The sequence below is a fragment of the Chiloscyllium plagiosum genome, chromosome 22, assembly GCF_004010195.1.
Source record: "Chiloscyllium plagiosum isolate BGI_BamShark_2017 chromosome 22, ASM401019v2, whole genome shotgun sequence".
Taxonomy (NCBI): domain Eukaryota; kingdom Metazoa; phylum Chordata; class Chondrichthyes; order Orectolobiformes; family Hemiscylliidae; genus Chiloscyllium; species Chiloscyllium plagiosum.
Genome location: NC_057731.1, coordinates 36,971,065 through 36,987,529, shown reverse-complemented (window position 1 = coordinate 36,987,529; position 16,465 = coordinate 36,971,065). Strand labels below are relative to the sequence as shown.

At 39.6% G+C, this 16,465-nt stretch overlaps 1 protein-coding gene across 3 annotated transcripts in view; it reads right to left on the bottom strand.

Moving 5' to 3' along the window:
* The window catches only part of trub1 (TruB pseudouridine (psi) synthase family member 1), an 85,220-nt gene extending 71,067 nt beyond the window's left edge, over positions 1-14,153 (bottom strand). For 2 of the 3 annotated variants that reach the window (XM_043712809.1, XM_043712808.1), the window contains exon 1: positions 13,977-14,152. In XM_043712809.1, coding sequence (XP_043568744.1) covers positions 13,977-14,109 — 133 coding nt within the window. In that variant the 5' untranslated portion in view covers positions 14,110-14,152. Of the gene's footprint in view, positions 1-13,976 lie in introns of all 3 variants that reach the window. The other variant, XM_043712810.1, reaches the window with a different exon arrangement.
* Positions 14,154-16,465: the final 2,312 nt, after the last annotated feature.

Genomic DNA, 16,465 nt, shown 5'->3' with positions numbered 1-16,465 from the left:
TTAGGCCGCTTTTCAAATATTGCATGAAATTCTAGTCTTCCTGCTATAGGAAGGATGTTGTGAAACTTGAAAGGGTTCAGAAAATATTTACAGGGATGTGGCCAGGTTTGGAGAGTTTGAACTCTAGGGAGATGCTGAATAGGCTGGGGCTATTTTCCCTGGAGCCTCAGAAGCTGCGGGGTGACTTTTTGTAGAAGTTTAGAAAATCATGAGGGGCATGGGTAGAGTAAATAGACAAGGCCTTTACCCAAGGTGAGGAAGTCTCGAACTAGAGGGCACAGGTTTAGGGTGAGAGGGGAAAGATTTGAAAGGGACCAGAGGGGGCAACTTTTTCACACAAAGGATGGTACGTGTGTGCAGTGAGCTGCCAGAGCAAATGGTGGAGGCTGGTTCAATTACACCATTTAAAAGGCATCTGAATGTGTACGTGAATTGGAAGGGTTTAGCGAGAAATGGGCCAAATGCTGGCAAGTGGAACTAGATTTGTTTAGGATATCTGGTCGGCATGGACGTGTTGGACCAAAAGGTCTATTTCTGTGTTATATATCTCCGATCCTGTGTCATCAAAAGTGCTGTATTTACTAAAGACTATCATCATCAGCAATCCCTTGAAACAAGGAGGAATTTAGCTCATGTGCATTTTTTTTCTAACATAGGTAGGCTGTTGCACTGGAGCTGTCACATAGTTCTAACTGATCAGTAGATCCTTCTGCTTTTACAATCTGCATTCGCAGGTTGAACATCAACTCGTTCGGTTCTATTACGAATGCACGTTCTGTGACTATCCAGTCCAGGACTCAAACCCGAAGCTTCCAAGTATGAGGTAGTGGTATTACCTGTTTTGACCAATGACTTGCGCTTCTGAACAATAGAGCCATTGCTACATTTGGAGAAACAAATGATAGCTAAGGATTGAGGAGTAGAATTGTCGGTCGACAGTCAAATTGTGCGCTACATTCATTGCAGAGCGCACCACATGTATAATGAAAAGGTACCTTTAGCTATAATATTGGCCATCCACCTCTGCTTTATAATGGCTACAAAGACTAAATACGCACTGTTTCCTGACTTGATAATTGCGCCCAGTTTTATCTTGGAGAAAGCACATCATTGTGACTGGAAAGTTTGGTAATTGAATGGGATTTTTCAAATCCGAATTTTAATCATCAGTTACAACTGTGCTTAAATTTTATAGTTATTTTTAACATTTGTATACGTTATGACATGCATCCGTACATGGCAGTTGGGACTTGTTTCTGAATCATCTTGCCTGGAAGTAGGGATGCTACCATTGTGCCACACTGCTTGTGACACAATCCGTTCATTAGTGGATTAATTTAGCTTATTTGGAAACAATGGCTTGCATATAGATGGTGATTTTTAAAGCAAATGCATTCAGAGCAGCTTTTCAGAGATGTTATCAGACCGAGTTTGATGCTAAAGAGTGTGAGATTTGGTGAGTAAAATCTTGGTTTTAAGATTTGGATTTTTAAGAAAGATGTTAAGAACTGGTATAGAAGTAGACCCCATGACGTTGGACTATGTAGCTAAAGATCAGCCTTTTGGAGGAACTTAATGGTGTAGGAGCAGGAGGTGAAGATTTTTGCAATGCTATGCCTATGGTTAGGCAAGAGTGGAACCAATTGAGGGAAGTTGAAAAGAAGATGGAAAGGAAATTAAATTACAATCAGTGTATCATCTCAACCCCAAAATATCGCTGCTACAGTTTCTTAGTGCAGTGTTCCGGGCCCAACAACGTTTAGTTACTTCAATAATAGCCTTGACTCCAACATAAAGCAAGATTGAGGATGTTTACTGATAATTTCATGGAATGCAGTCTCATTTATAATAAGTGAAATAGTAAAGGAAAGTATACTAAAATGTAGCAAAACCTGGGTAACATTCAAGCTTGGATTGAGAAGTGGCAAGAAACATTTGTGCCATGCAATAACAAACTCCAACCATCATTCCTTGATGTATGTTGGCATTATCACCTCTGATTCCACCATTATCAACATGTTGGGGTTTACCATTAATCACCAAACTTTCCAGTCACAATGATGTGCTTTCTCTAAGATAAAACTGGGCGCAATTATCAAGTCAGGAAACAGAAAGTGCGTATTTAGTCTTTGTACCCATGCCCCTCATGATTTTCTAAATTTCTACAAAAAGTCACCCCGCAGCTTCTGAGGCTCCAGGGAAAATAGCCCCAGCCTATTCAGCATCTCCCTAGAGTTCAAACTCTCCAAACCTGGCCACATCCCTGTAAATATTTTCTGAACCCTTTCAAGTTTCACAACATCCTTCCTATAGCAGGAAGACTAGAATTTCATGCAATATTTGAAAAGTGGCCTAACCAACGCCCTGCACAGCTGCAATATGACCTCCCAACTCCTGCACTCAATGCACAGACCAATAAGGGTAAGCATACCAAACACCTTGTTCACTATCCTATCTACCTGCTACTCCACTTTCAGGGAACTATGAACTTGCACACCAAAGTCTCTTTGTTCAGCAACACTACAAAACAAATAGTCAAGTCAAATATATACTCAAGATCTCTGTTTAAGTACTACATTAACAGACAGCTTCTTTTCAACTATTTATATCATCTGAAGAAATTTCACAAATACTTCATTCCGAGTTAGATGCGCCAGAAAAAGCCAAATTATGAAAAGAAAATGGCACAACCTTCCCAACATCGAGATGTTAAGCTTATGGTTGATCATGTGCATATAATAGGAATAGTCATTCCATTTCCAGGCCCAGATGTGATCATTTTGCTCTAAAATCTATTAATCAAAGAATGTGCTCTTGCAATTATGAACTAACAATATCTTCTCATCCACTATGGGTTCCAATTCCTTCGACACTACTGCAGATATAAAACTACAAGTAAATCAGAGTGTATCAGAGCCAAGTTTGACCTCATTTTGCTGAAATCCAGATAATGCACTCCCCCCCCCAAAAATAGAAACATAGAAAGCCCAATACTTTTTAGTGCAATCAATACAGGAAACAGGTAGCTCCCCCCCCAACATTTTCTAACTGCAAATTAAATGAATATAAGAGTTTCACCTTACTTCGCATAACAATACAAACATCAATCATTCTGTCACATCTTTCCTAAATTGTCCTTACCCAATATTTTGGCTTAGTTCAAGTTGGCCAAACTCAAATTTTCCTTTGCTAAATAACATTTCATGCCCCCTATGGAGCCATCTTCTTCATATTCTTTCAAGCAAAGAAGGTCCAATTCTCCAACCATTTCCACAAAACAAATCATTCACAGCAAACAGAACATCTAACAGGATATTGCTGCTATACCAAAATGGCATTCTGCTTACCACAAAAATAAGTAAGGTTATAGGAATCCCAATGCTGTTGAGAAGCCAGTAATGTACAGCAGGTCACACATCACAACAAGTTGAACTATTTCAAACATTATATCTGGCTCCAGAAGGCAGCGTGCAAACAGCTTCAAAAAATTCAAAAATTCCAAACATAGCATGCAACACTGGACAAATTCTGATATTGGTCAACGGCAATCAACATTAATCCTGACTGCAGTAAGAATCACATCAGACATGAATTTAAGACAATCAATTGAGCCCACAGGGTGATTCATTTGTATTGTGACAATACTTTGGCTTTAAGAGGTTTATTTTGTCCTTTTCTTTGGAGAGAGATTTTAAAGGAAATACCCACGCATCTCTCAGAGCAACTACAATAAACAGCTTGAAAGGCCTCGGGTTTTCTTTTATAAAGTTGGAACAATAAAAGCAGCCTGAATGGGTGTGGTCAAGCTCTCAAAGCCAGGATTTTTCTTTTTCTTCAGTTGCTGTTGGGGTCTTGAAATTTTTTCTTTTTCCTTCTGCTTGTTACAGCCAAAAGATGGGGGTTCTCTGCCTGCTGCTGGAGTTGCGTATGAGATAAACTGTATTCTGATTTTGCCTTTTACCAAGCATGTGTTTATGAGATGTTACTATATTGGAGCAGCTAATCAGTAATAGTAATTATTTATTATTCTGTTAAGTTTTCCAATAGAATGAAGTTTTTAAATTCCCTCTTTCTTTTGTTATATGTTAACTATAGTGGATGAATAAAGTGTGTTTTGCTTTAAACCCAGTAAGTTGACAAAAATTGGATCTGGAATGCAACACTTTACATTTACCTCTACAATAAAAAAAAATTAGGGTCTAGACTACTTTCTACATATCTTGAGAGGGGTTTGGTCTGGTCCATAACAGTATGTGATAGCAATCATAGATTTACAAATAGGAACCTGTTCTTTACGGGTAAAAGGAATATATCCACATACTGCAGCTTTTCAAATGAGAATGGACTTGCCTGGTTTGAATTTAAGCAGTTAATTTAGATTGATTATTGATAATTAACTGCACACTGCTTTAATGCTCCTTTCTAAAGTTAGCTTTTTTTGTAATTCAGTCCTGATGAGTGCAATACGAATAGTTTAGATTACATGTCTCTTTTTAGCAATGTTTCATAGAACTTGCACTTACATAATACCTTTCACAATGTCCCAAAACATTTCACACCCAAACTATATAACAAAGAAATGTAGCCAACGTTTGGAACATAGCAAAAGTCCAACACGAAGCAGAGCTAAGTGACTAGATAGCCTTTCAGCCAGTGTTTGAATTGCATCATTATAAACAGATGATCTTGTGATCAAGTTAATTGTATTGCGAAACAATGCTGTGCACAAACTGACTGCCATGTTTTCCGATATTACAACAATGACAATACTTAATAAAACTGCATTGACTATGAAACATTTTACGCCCTATAAATGCAAATTATTTTATTCTCATCTTTGCAAATGCCTTCCTGATTTTGTCCTTGCCCATCTCTGATCTTGGGAAATTGTGGGATTCCATTATTAAATAGGTTGTAATGAGACAGTTAGAAAACCACGATACAGGTAGTTCTTATAATGTGCATTTATTAAATGCAACATGTCTATAACATGATTTGAGAATCGTGAACTTTTTTTTAAAATAAAGCAAGCTTCCGCTCACTGTTACACGATTCTCATTCCTGGCACTAGGTGTCATGGAGGATTGGACTCCACGTCAGTGTCACATGATCAGTCAGCTCGTGCACTTTTTCACAAAGGGCTTCATGAAAGGTATTGTGAAAGGTTTGTGCTTGTGAACTTTAGCAAAGCATCGTAAAAATGTTTTTATGGTCTGAGGACAAGAAACTGGGAGAGATCTGTTAATTTAAAAACTTAGAGTTGAATAAGTGTGAAATTTCATTGGAACTGACCAGTAGTTTGAAACTTGGCTTTGTTGTTTGTATTAAGAGCTTTTTTCTCTTTTGTTTAAAAAATACGGATAGATGTTAAAAAAAATCTGCAGACTCACATGAATCTGTTTCAGTGACTAATTACTATGGTACCCAATTCCAAAAAATACCAGTACAGGGGCTTGGACACAGTCAGCTGTTCAGGGTGGTCAGAGTCAGCAAACTCTGCACATAGCGGGTGAGGGAGAAAAAGATGGGCACGCATTGTTACTGCTGCTGCATGTGTGGAGATGTACTGAGGGAATGAGTAGGCTGTGCAGAAGAGATTCAGGGTTAGTCAGTCAGAGTCAGATGTTAGCGAGGATGAGCGTGTGTGTGGTGGGTGGGGGAGAGAAATGTTGCAGAAAATGGAAAGTACGGTAGCAGAGATAGAATGAGTTTGAAGTATCAACGAAAAGATGATGGCACTTTCATTGACAGAGTGGAGAAGGTCATTGATCTTCTTCCTATTTTTAGTGTATTCCTTCAGGTGGTTGAGACTACACTGGCCTGGATGGTAACCCTGGTTCCGGTTGGCATGGTTCCAGTAGAATAGCATCCTCGTTTGGCCTGAGAGAAAAGGACCTGCCTCAACATCACCCCATCCCCATCAGCAGCATCTCCATGTCCCTGTCCACAAAGAGAGGCACCAATTTTCCATTAGGTAAAACAATGACTGCAGATGCTGGAAACCAGATTCTGGATTAATGGTGCTGGAAGAGCGCAGCAGTTCAGGCAGCATCCAAGGAGCTTCGAAATCGACGTTTCGGGCAAAAGCCCTTCATCAGGAATAAAGGCAGTGAGCCTCTCCATGCTCCAGGCTCACTGCCATTATTCCTGATGAAGGGCTTTTGCCCAAAACGTCGATTTCGAAGCTCCTTGGATGCTGCCTGAACTGTGCTCTTCCAGCACCACTAATCCAGAAACCAATTTTCCATTGTCTGCATGTCCAGGGTCAATGTCAGGAATCATGCTTGGCAGATCCAGACTGACAGCTCTTGGTCTGAGTGCACATTATCGTTTTAAAGATGATGCTGCTCTACGGATATTGGTCAATTCTGAGATATCCTGGAAGTGGTGAATTGTTTTGGAAATGGCACATGGTATGGTGGTGCTAGAATGTGACAGAGGAGCACCAAAGGGTGGGTAGGTAATAAATCAGGTGGGATTTGTAAAATGAGGTGATAGATATCCCCGAGCATCACAATATGAAACCCTCCAAAAGAAACTTGACAAAACTGACAGTAAGCAAAAGAAATTAAGATTCAGCGCTTGACCTATCAAGGTAGGTTTCATTCGGGGATCTGACTTGTGCAGTGTTACCATTGGATGGGATCAGAAGACTGGCTAGAATGTAGTGCAGCCAGCACATATAGATGCCAATCAAGAGTAATCAGTTAAAGATTCTGATGCATTGCACTATGCAGTACCATACAACAGGTCAGTTACAATTGGTCAAAATTTATGTAGACTGTGTTATTGTTTGTGTTTGGCTAACTAATATTTTTATTTCTATTTTTCAGGTTTTTGTTTTGGTTATTCGCCCCAACTATTTTTCCCATAACCCCCACTATTTCTATTGCACGATTTTCTAAAACACAACTACAACATTATAGGAGAACCTGTACAAAATAGACAGTGTTAACACGGCTTCATAAAAGGAAATTACATTTAATAAAATTATAAGCTCGATAAGAATGTACCAAGCAATGTGGATAAAAGAACATCAGTTCATGCAGTGTATTCATATTTACAAAGTGTGTTCAATAAGGTGCCACACAAGATTGTTTCCTGTTCATTTTACAAAGTCAGGATAACTGGGTCATTTTGAATTTGGCAAATTTTAACTCGTGAAATGCCAGCAGAATCAGCACTGGGGCCTTGACTACTTATGGTCGATATTTGGATGAAGCAACAGTCTATATTGAACCATCAGCAAATATCGGGACAAAGATAGATAGGAAAGCAAGCTGCAAGGAGGATACTGAGCATGGAAAGGGATATAGGTAGATTAATGAATAGACAAATATTGACAGTTAAGAGTTTAATATGAAGAAAGGAGAGTTGTTCACTTTGGTGGTAAGAATAGAAAACAAAATTATTTAAATGCACACCACACAAAGCTGTAGTACAGTTGGATCTGGCTGTTCTTCTTGACAAAATGCAAAGAGGAGCATGAAACCATAACAAGTAATTAGCAAGGCAAATGGGATGTTTGCTTTTATTGTAAAAGATGGAATTTAATAAGACAGTCCATGTACAATGTAGCCTATACAAGGCATTGCTGAGACCATATCTAGAGCATTGTACACAGTTTTGCTCTTTTTACTTAAGGAGGGAATTCAGATAAGGTTCACTAAGTTGTTTCCTCAGCTGTCTAGAGAAAAGGTTGAGCAGACTTTACTTATTAGCATTTAGAAGATTGAAGGGTGATCCGAATGAAAGAAACTATCTTCAGCAGACTTGATAGAAAAGGTACTGATGTTTCCCTTTGAAAGATAATCTAGAACTTGAACTCATTTTCAAAATAAGGAGTCTCTGATTGAAAACTGAGATAAGGAAAAATTTCTTCTTTCAGGTCTTTGGAGTGCTCTTGCCTAGACAGCAGAAGAGGCTGTGTCATAGAATATATTGAAGATTGAGTTAGACATGGAAGCCAGGAGTTATAGGGCAGGCAGAAAGTGAAGGTTAAGGTCATTATCATATTATACAGCACGGAAACAGACCCTTCAATCCAACCAGTCCATGCCAACCATGTTCCCAAACTAAACTATTCCCATTTGCCTGCATTTGGCCCATATCCCCGCAAACCTTTCCTATTCACGTACTTATTCAAATGTCTTTTAAATATTCTAACTCGACCCGCATCCACCACCTCTTCCCGCAGTTCATTCCACATACAAACCACTATGTAAAAAGGTTGCCCCTCATGCCTTTTTAAAAAAATGTTTCTCCTCTCACCTTAAAAAATGTACCCCCTAGTTTTGAACTCCCCTACTTTAGGTAAATTACCTTTGCTATTCACCTTATCTATTCCCCTCATGATTTTATAAACTTCTAAGGTTGCCCCTCAACCTCCTACACTCCAGTGAAAAATGTCCCAGACCAGCTCAGACCCACCATCCTCAACAACAGCCTGGTAAATCTTGTGTGAATCCACTACAGTTTAATAATATCCTTCCTCTAGCATGGCAACCAGAACCGGACACAGTACTCCACAGAAACCTGTTCAACAGCCTGTGCAACCTCAACATAACATCCAAACTTCACACTCAAAAGTCTGAGCAATGAAGGCAGGTGTGCTAAACATATTGGTAACCACCATGTCTACATTTGATGTAAATTTCTAAGAGTTACGTACCTGAACCTCCAGGTCCCTGTTCTACAACACTACCCAGAACCTTACTATTAACTGTGTAAGTCCTGCCCTTGCTTGTATTACCAAAATGTAATAGCTCGCTTTTATCTAAATTTAACCTCCATCAGCCACTCCTCAGCCCACCAACCCAGTTGGTCAAGATCTCTTTTTAATCTTCGATAACCTTCTCCAGTATTCACTCTACCACCAATTTTGGGTGTCATCCATAAACCTACTAACCATGCCTCCTATATTCTCACCTAAATCATTTAGATGAAACGACAAACAAAAGTGGACCTAGTACCAATCCCTGTGGAACACTGCCGGTTGCAGGCCTCCAATCCAAAAAACAACCCTCCACTTTTTTTTAAACCAAAAGGTGTAAACAGAAAAAAAACAATACACCCCATCAAACACTTCCAGGAAAAGGCCAGCACAGGGCAAAACACAGCAGAGTGTCACTTTGCTGTCTTTCAAGGCAGAAAAACAAGTTGCCTTGACTTTGTTGAACAAAAATAAAGATCCTATTACTCTGGGGAAAAACAACAAACAACAAAAAAAATGGCTCTCCTGACCACCTTCTGTCTCCTCCTATAAAGCCAATTTTGTATCTAACTAACCCTGAATCCCACATGATCTAAATTTATTAATTGATCTACCATGTGGAACCTGGTCAAAGGCTTTACTAAAGTGCAAGTAAACAACATCTACCATTGCCCTTGTTCATCAATTTTGTTACTTCCTTTAAAAAAAACTCAATCAAGTTTGAGACACAATTTCCCTTGTACAAAACCATGCCTACTATTCCTAATCAGTCCATGCCTCTCCAAGTGCACGTAAATTCTATTCTTTCAGAATCATCTCCAACAACCTGCCCACCACTGACGTCAGACTCGCACATCTATGAACTTGCAGGCTTCGCCTTACAGTCACTTAAATAAAGGCACAACCTTAGCCACTCTCTAGTCCTCTGACACCTCACCTGTGGTTATGGACGATACAAATATTTCTACTTCGGCCCTGTAGTTTCCTCCCTAACCTTCCACAACATCCTAAAATACACAGGTTCCATAAATTTATCCAGCTTTATAGTTGCTAAGACCTCCAGCACTTCCTCTTCTGTAATGTGAATTATTTTCAAAACATCAATAATTATTTCCACAAGTTCTCTAGCCTCCATTTCTTTCTCCATAATAAAAACAGACTCAAAATATTAATTTAATATCACTTCCATTTCCTGAGATTCAACACAAAAATGACTATTGATTTTTTTTTTTACAGGGGCCTACTCTCTCTCTCTAGTTGCCCTTTATGTATTTGCAGAATCTCTTTGGATTACCCTTAACCTTATCTGCCAAGGCTATGTGATATCCTCTCTTTGCCTTTCTGATTTCCCTCTTAAGATTGCCCCTACATGCTTTATATTCTTGAAGAAAATAATTTGTTCCCAGTTGTATACTTCTGATAAGATTTTTTATTCTTGACTAGAACCTCAATATTTTATTCATCCATCGTTCAATAATCTGCCAACCTTGCCTTTCAATCTAACAAGAAAATAATGACTCTGAACTCTCGTTATCACACCTTTGAAAGCCTCCCACTTGTCACTCATCCCATTACCTGCAAATAGTCTACGCCAACTTTTGAAAGCTCTTGTCTCAGGCTATTAAAATTTGTAGATTGTAAGTTTGGTTGCTGAGCTAGTAGGTTTGTTTTCAGATGTTGCATCACCATGCTAGGTAACATCATCAGTGAGCCTCCAGTGAAGCGCTGATGTTCTGTCCCGCATTCTATTTATGTGTCTTGGTCTGTCAAGGTGGATAATATCATCTCCAGTTCTTTTTCTCAGGAGGTTGGTAAATGGGGTCCAAATCAATGTGTTTATTCATGGAGTTCCAGTTTGAATGCTAGGCCTCGAGGAATTCCCATGCATGTCTCCATTTAGCCTGTCGTAGGATGGATGTGTTGCCAGTTGAAGTGGTGTCCTTCTTCGTCTGTATGTAAAGAAACTAGTGATAGTGGGTCATGTCTTTTGGTGGCTAGTAAGTGTTTGTGTATCTTGGTGGCTAGTTTTCTGCCTGTCTGTCCAATGTAGTGTTTGTTACAGTCCTCGCAGGGTATTTTGTAAATGACATTTATTTTTCAGATTGTTGATACAGGGTCCTTTAGATTCACCAGTACTGTTTTCCTATGTTGGTAGGTTTGTGGGCTACCATGGTGCCAAGGGGTCAGAGTAGTGTGGCAGTCATCTCAGATAGTTTTGATGTCTGGTAGTGTGGCTATTGTTTTTGGGCCTGTTGTGTGTCTACTTGTTTGGGTTTGTTGTTTAAGAATCAGCAGACTGTGTTTATCAGGTACCTATTGTTCTTGAATACGCTGTATAGGTATTTTTCTTCAGCCACTTATGTTCCTGGGTGTTGTAGCGTGTTGTGGCCCATTTAAATGATGTCCTGATGCAGCTCCGTTTGTGGGTGTTGGGATGATTGCTTCTCTAGTTAAGTATCTGGTCTTCGGTGTGTTGCCTTCCTGTAGACACTGGTCTGTAGTTCTCCATTACCTGTTCATTCCACTGTGACATCTGGGAAGGGGAGTCTGTTGTCGTTTCGTTCTCCTCCTCTTTTGTGAAATTTATGCCAGTAAGGATGTTGTTGATGATGTTGTAAGTTTCCTCTAATTTGTTCAGTTTTGTGATGACAAAGGTGTCATCCATGTAGCAGACCCAAATGTTTGGGTTGGATCGAGGGGGAGGGCAGTTCGTTCTAGTCTTTGCATTACTGCTTCTGCTAAGAAGCCTAATATTGGTAAGCCATGAGTATCCCATTGATTTGTTTGTAGGTCTTGTGGTGAAATGGGTAGTGAGGCACAGGTCTACTAGCTTGAGGATGTTGTCCTTGCTGATGAAGTTAGTACTTTCTGGTGTTTGTGTCCATGGTTTGTCTAGTAATGTGGTCAGTGTTTCTTTGACCAGGCTGATGTTAATTGATGTGAATAGGGCTGTTACATCAAAGGAGACCATTATTTCACCCTCTTCTATCTTGGTGTCTTTAATGATGTTCAGGAATTCTTGGGTGGAGTGGATGGAGTGGCACGAGTTCCTTTGCTAGACTGTATGTCAGTGTGCCATGGTGAGACACTATGGGTCGGGGGTCCCACAAATGGAGCTGCATCTGGATATTATTTAATTGGGCCACAATACACTGCTACATTCATGAACTATGAGCGGCATAAGAAAAATACCTATGCAACATATTCAAGAACAACGGGTATCCGATAAACACAGTCTGCTTATTCTTAAACAACATATCCAAACAAGTAGACACAACATGCCCAGAAACTCTACCCACACTACCATGCATCAAAGACATCTCGGAGAAGAGTACCAGACTGCTCCGACCCCTTGGCATCATTGTAGCCCACAAACCTATCAACACAAACAGCAGCTGATAAACTAAAGGACCCTGTACCAACAATCAGCAAAACAATCGCCTCAGGCGCAAAGATGTGCAGGCCAGGTGAATTGGCCATGCTAAATTGCCTGTAGTGTTAGGTAAGGGGTAAATGTAGGGGTATGGGTGGTTTGCGCTTCGGCGGGTCGGTGTGGACTTGTTGGGCCGAAGGGCCTGTTTCCACACTGTAAAGTAATCTAAAAAAAAAATGTCATTCACAAAATACTCAGCAACGACTGTAACAAACACTACATCGGACAAATAGGCAGAAAACTAGCCACCAGGATACACAAACACTTACTAGCCACCAAAAGACATGACCCACTATCACTAGTTTCCTTACAGAAAGGCCAATTAATTTCTAATCAATTAACTTGTTCTTTTCTGATTCAGAACTAGTCTCATCTGTCTGTTTTCACTGCTACTTAGGAACCGCCCCCTCCTCCCACTCACGCTCTTTGATAGTTCTATTTCAAAAGCCTGTAAACTAGCAAATCTCTCTACCAGGATATTGGTCCCTTTCCAGTTTAAGCGAAACCCACCCCTTTTGAACCTTTTCTACCTCAGAGGTCCCAATGATCCAAGATTCTGAATATCGGCACATTGGCTCAAGAGGTGGCGCACTGATTTATCTGCCTTTTCCCTTCCCTAGTTAGAACTTGGCAGCAGGTGGAAACCAGAGATTACTACTTTTGAGGTTCTATTTTTTAAACTTTCTATCTCTTATATTTACTCGGCAATATCCAATGATGTCGTTCCTTCCAATGTGTACAGCAACTTCCGGCTCTTCACTCTTCCCTTTGAGAGTATAGTTCGAACCCTGGCACTAGGAATTCAAAATACTATTCTAGATTCACACCCATTGCCACAGAGCATCCTGTCTGTGCCCGATAGGAGAGTACCCTTTAAAAATTCTTTTAAATTTTGACAAACCCTGCTTAATGCAAAATTCATTCTTAGTGCCCAAGATCTGACTGCCACTTCTATTTTTCTTGAGACACTATTCCATTCAACAGTCTCCAGAAGGAAATATTTGATTGAGAGAGGTATAGCCACAGGAGATATGTGAACCAACTTCTTATGTTCTTGTTATTTTATAGTATCAGATCAGCTATGATCTCTCAGACAAGCTCAAGATTATTTATGGTCTACACGCCCGATTTCCTCATGAAATTTTGATCCAGCTACAAAATCTTCCATATTATGAATTACGCTGCTTTCCTGTCCAGGTACAAAACCTTGCTCAAGTCTGGATTTGCCAGTATTCAACCACTTAAATTTTACTAACTCAAGGTCACAACAGTGATTAAGATCTAACTTTAATCGATTTTAACCATAGATCTAAACCCCACTACTGCACTGAAATCTGAAGTCCAGGAACAAATCTCGACTCTTTCCAATTCGGATATCTCAATGTCAGAGCACTACACGGTATATATACTACAGGTCTTCAGCAACTCAAGATAATGAATGTTTAAAAAAACTTAGGCCCAAAACAAGCTGCAGATTCCCTGCGCCAACTGTGCATCTTTCATGTACAGTGTATACAGAAACTTGAATTTATTCATCAACTATTTAAAGCAAACCACTCTTAAAAAGAAGCTCCGCCCTTCTGGGCAGGAAATATTTAAATCACAGTTTACATCCAAGGAGCTGATGAGAAACAAAGGAAATACCTAAAACTATAGATTTTTTTTTTGTTCTAAACTCTCTTCGTAATATGGATTTTACCCCGTTGCTCGACTTCCAGGAAATGTCCTTTTAAATACATATTAGATGTCAGAAACGAATCAAAACTAATGTGTTTGGTTTAGACGCAGAGATGCTTCCTTATGCAAACAAAATCTGTAAAACATATGTACCTTTTAAAAGCCTAGTTTTCAGAAGATTCAGTACATCTGCTGAAGTAGGGCCTTTCTTTTTGTGGATAGCAAAGAGCCCATTCAGACCCTGCAGCTTCTCAGCCAAAGCGACAGACCCCGAGCTAGACGCCATGTTTATCGAGCACACACCGCCAACTGCCTCTTCAGTCACGTGCTACCAGCGGCCCCCGCTGCATTCTGGGACTTGGAGTCCGCTATCCTGATTGGAGAGCTCATACCCAGTGACAGTACCAAACTCAGTGATTGGAGAATTCGGATCAAGAAAATAGACTGCTCTTGTAATTAGATAATTACGACGCCGGAATTGTGTTATGTAGACATTTTTGTTTCCATATTAAAACCCAAAGAAGTGAGGGGTGGGAAGTTAACGCACCTTGCAAGAAGCGGCTGAACTGTCAGCACCCGAAAAATGCAGGAAAATATAGGTTGACTCTGAAGGGGAAGGATGGACAGAGATAATCGTACATGATGCTATCAGTGACACAGGTGGAGAAAGTGATGAGGTCCACTGAGTTGAATTTAGGGAGTGAGGATGTAGGTTAAAGAACAAGATCCAAAAGGTAATTTCTAGATTACTTTCAGACCCCATTATAATGAGTATAAAAATAGAAGTTAGTCGACATTAAATTATGGCTGGAGAAATGTGCAGGTAGGAGGGCTTCAGACTGGTGGGATATTGGGACTGTATTGGATGTGGTGTTTCTGGATTAGTGGTGCTGGAAAAGCACAGCAGTTCAGGCAGCATTCGAGGAGCAGTAAAATCGACGTTTTGGGCAAAAGCCCTTCATCAGGAATACAGGCAGAGTGCCTGGTGGGACCTGTGCAAGGCGGACGGTTGAACCTAAAACCTAAACCAGCATCTTTGCAGGGACATTTGCTAGTGCTGTTCGCAAAGATTTAAGCTAACTTGACAGGGGTTGGGATCCAAAGAGAAGGTTCAGCAGGAGAGATGAACAGCCACAATTAGAATAGAGAGCCAAGAAAACGTAGAAAGTATACGTCAGTTAAGGCACAAGAGAATAAACTAACGAACCACAGATGCTCAAGGTATGAAACAAAAACAGAAAATGCTGGAGAAGCTCAGCACATCTGACAGCATCTATGGAGAGAAAACAGAGTTAACGTTTTGACTCAAGAGACCCTTCTTCGCAAAGCTTGCAATGTCAACACCTCTCTCTATTTCTCTGTTCCCTTGCTCTGAAAAAATGTTTTCCCCAACTCTGTTGAAAGAGAGGAAAAGCTATATTTGGAGTGGCTGAAAGGAGGAATACTGAAGCACCCGGAAAAGTGAAGGCCCTGGGTTCAACTAAGCAACTAGTAATTCTCATTATAGAGAATCTTAACAATAGTTGAGATAGAATGGTAATTATCTTCTAAACCTTAAAAAAGATTTTTGAACAAGTATGAGATATTAGAAGTTCTCATTATACTCTTTTCCCTTAATCAATTCAGACTGAGTCTATAAGGTAGTACAGTGCCCAGTAGGAAAATAGTTTTGTTAGTATCTTTTCAACAGTCTTACTTTTCTATATATATTTTGTGGCTGGCTTTGGAAAATAAATAAACTATATTTTGTTTTCTTAGCACAGGTAGATGAATAAATACACAGTAAATAACAAGTGCATCAACAAATTTCTACAAATAGTTTGAGGATTGGGGCTAATACATGTTTAAATGAATGGTAATATATAACAAGTACATGCAGTTAGTTGAAACTGCAGGGAAATTTAAAGTACATAGGTACTTAATGGCCAGTTCCAGATAAAAAGGAATATATATGCACATTTTAATAAGTATGTTTAATAATATTTATTACATGCCTTTAAAAACTTGTTATTATGTATCGGCAAAAAGAAGTTGCTAAAAGTGTAATTCTACGGAAAACAAAAATGCCAAGACGTTTAAAATATAATAGGATGCACAGAAATTGTCCAAATATCTCTGGTACATACATCGGATCTGTGAAAGGAGTTAGAGTAGTGTTCCTGTTATCACAATTCTGACAGCAATGATCTTTATAATAATCTGTTTTTCTTGCAGTTCTATCCTGGCAAGAATTTGGCTCAGTATTGTAGCTGGAATCACAGTAGGCAGACATCAATCCTCGGGCAACACTGTGTACAGCAAGATTAGAATTATTATCACCTCCAGAAATTGGTCAGCAAAAGTAGCTTAATATTGATGCTAACTTACAACGTGAATGAAGTCTGTACTAATGCATTCTTCAAAAGATCTTAAAGTAGAATTTAGAACATTCTAATGTAGAAAATTTGTCCTTTGTTGAAAAAATAATTCAGTCAGTATTTAGACAATAGACAATAGGTGCAGGAGTAGGCCATTCTGCCCTTCGAGCCTGCACCACCATTCAATATGATCATGGCTGATCATCCTTAATCAGTATCCTGTTCCTGCCTTATCTCCATAACCCTTGATTCCACAATCCTTGAGAGCTCTACCCAACTCTTCCT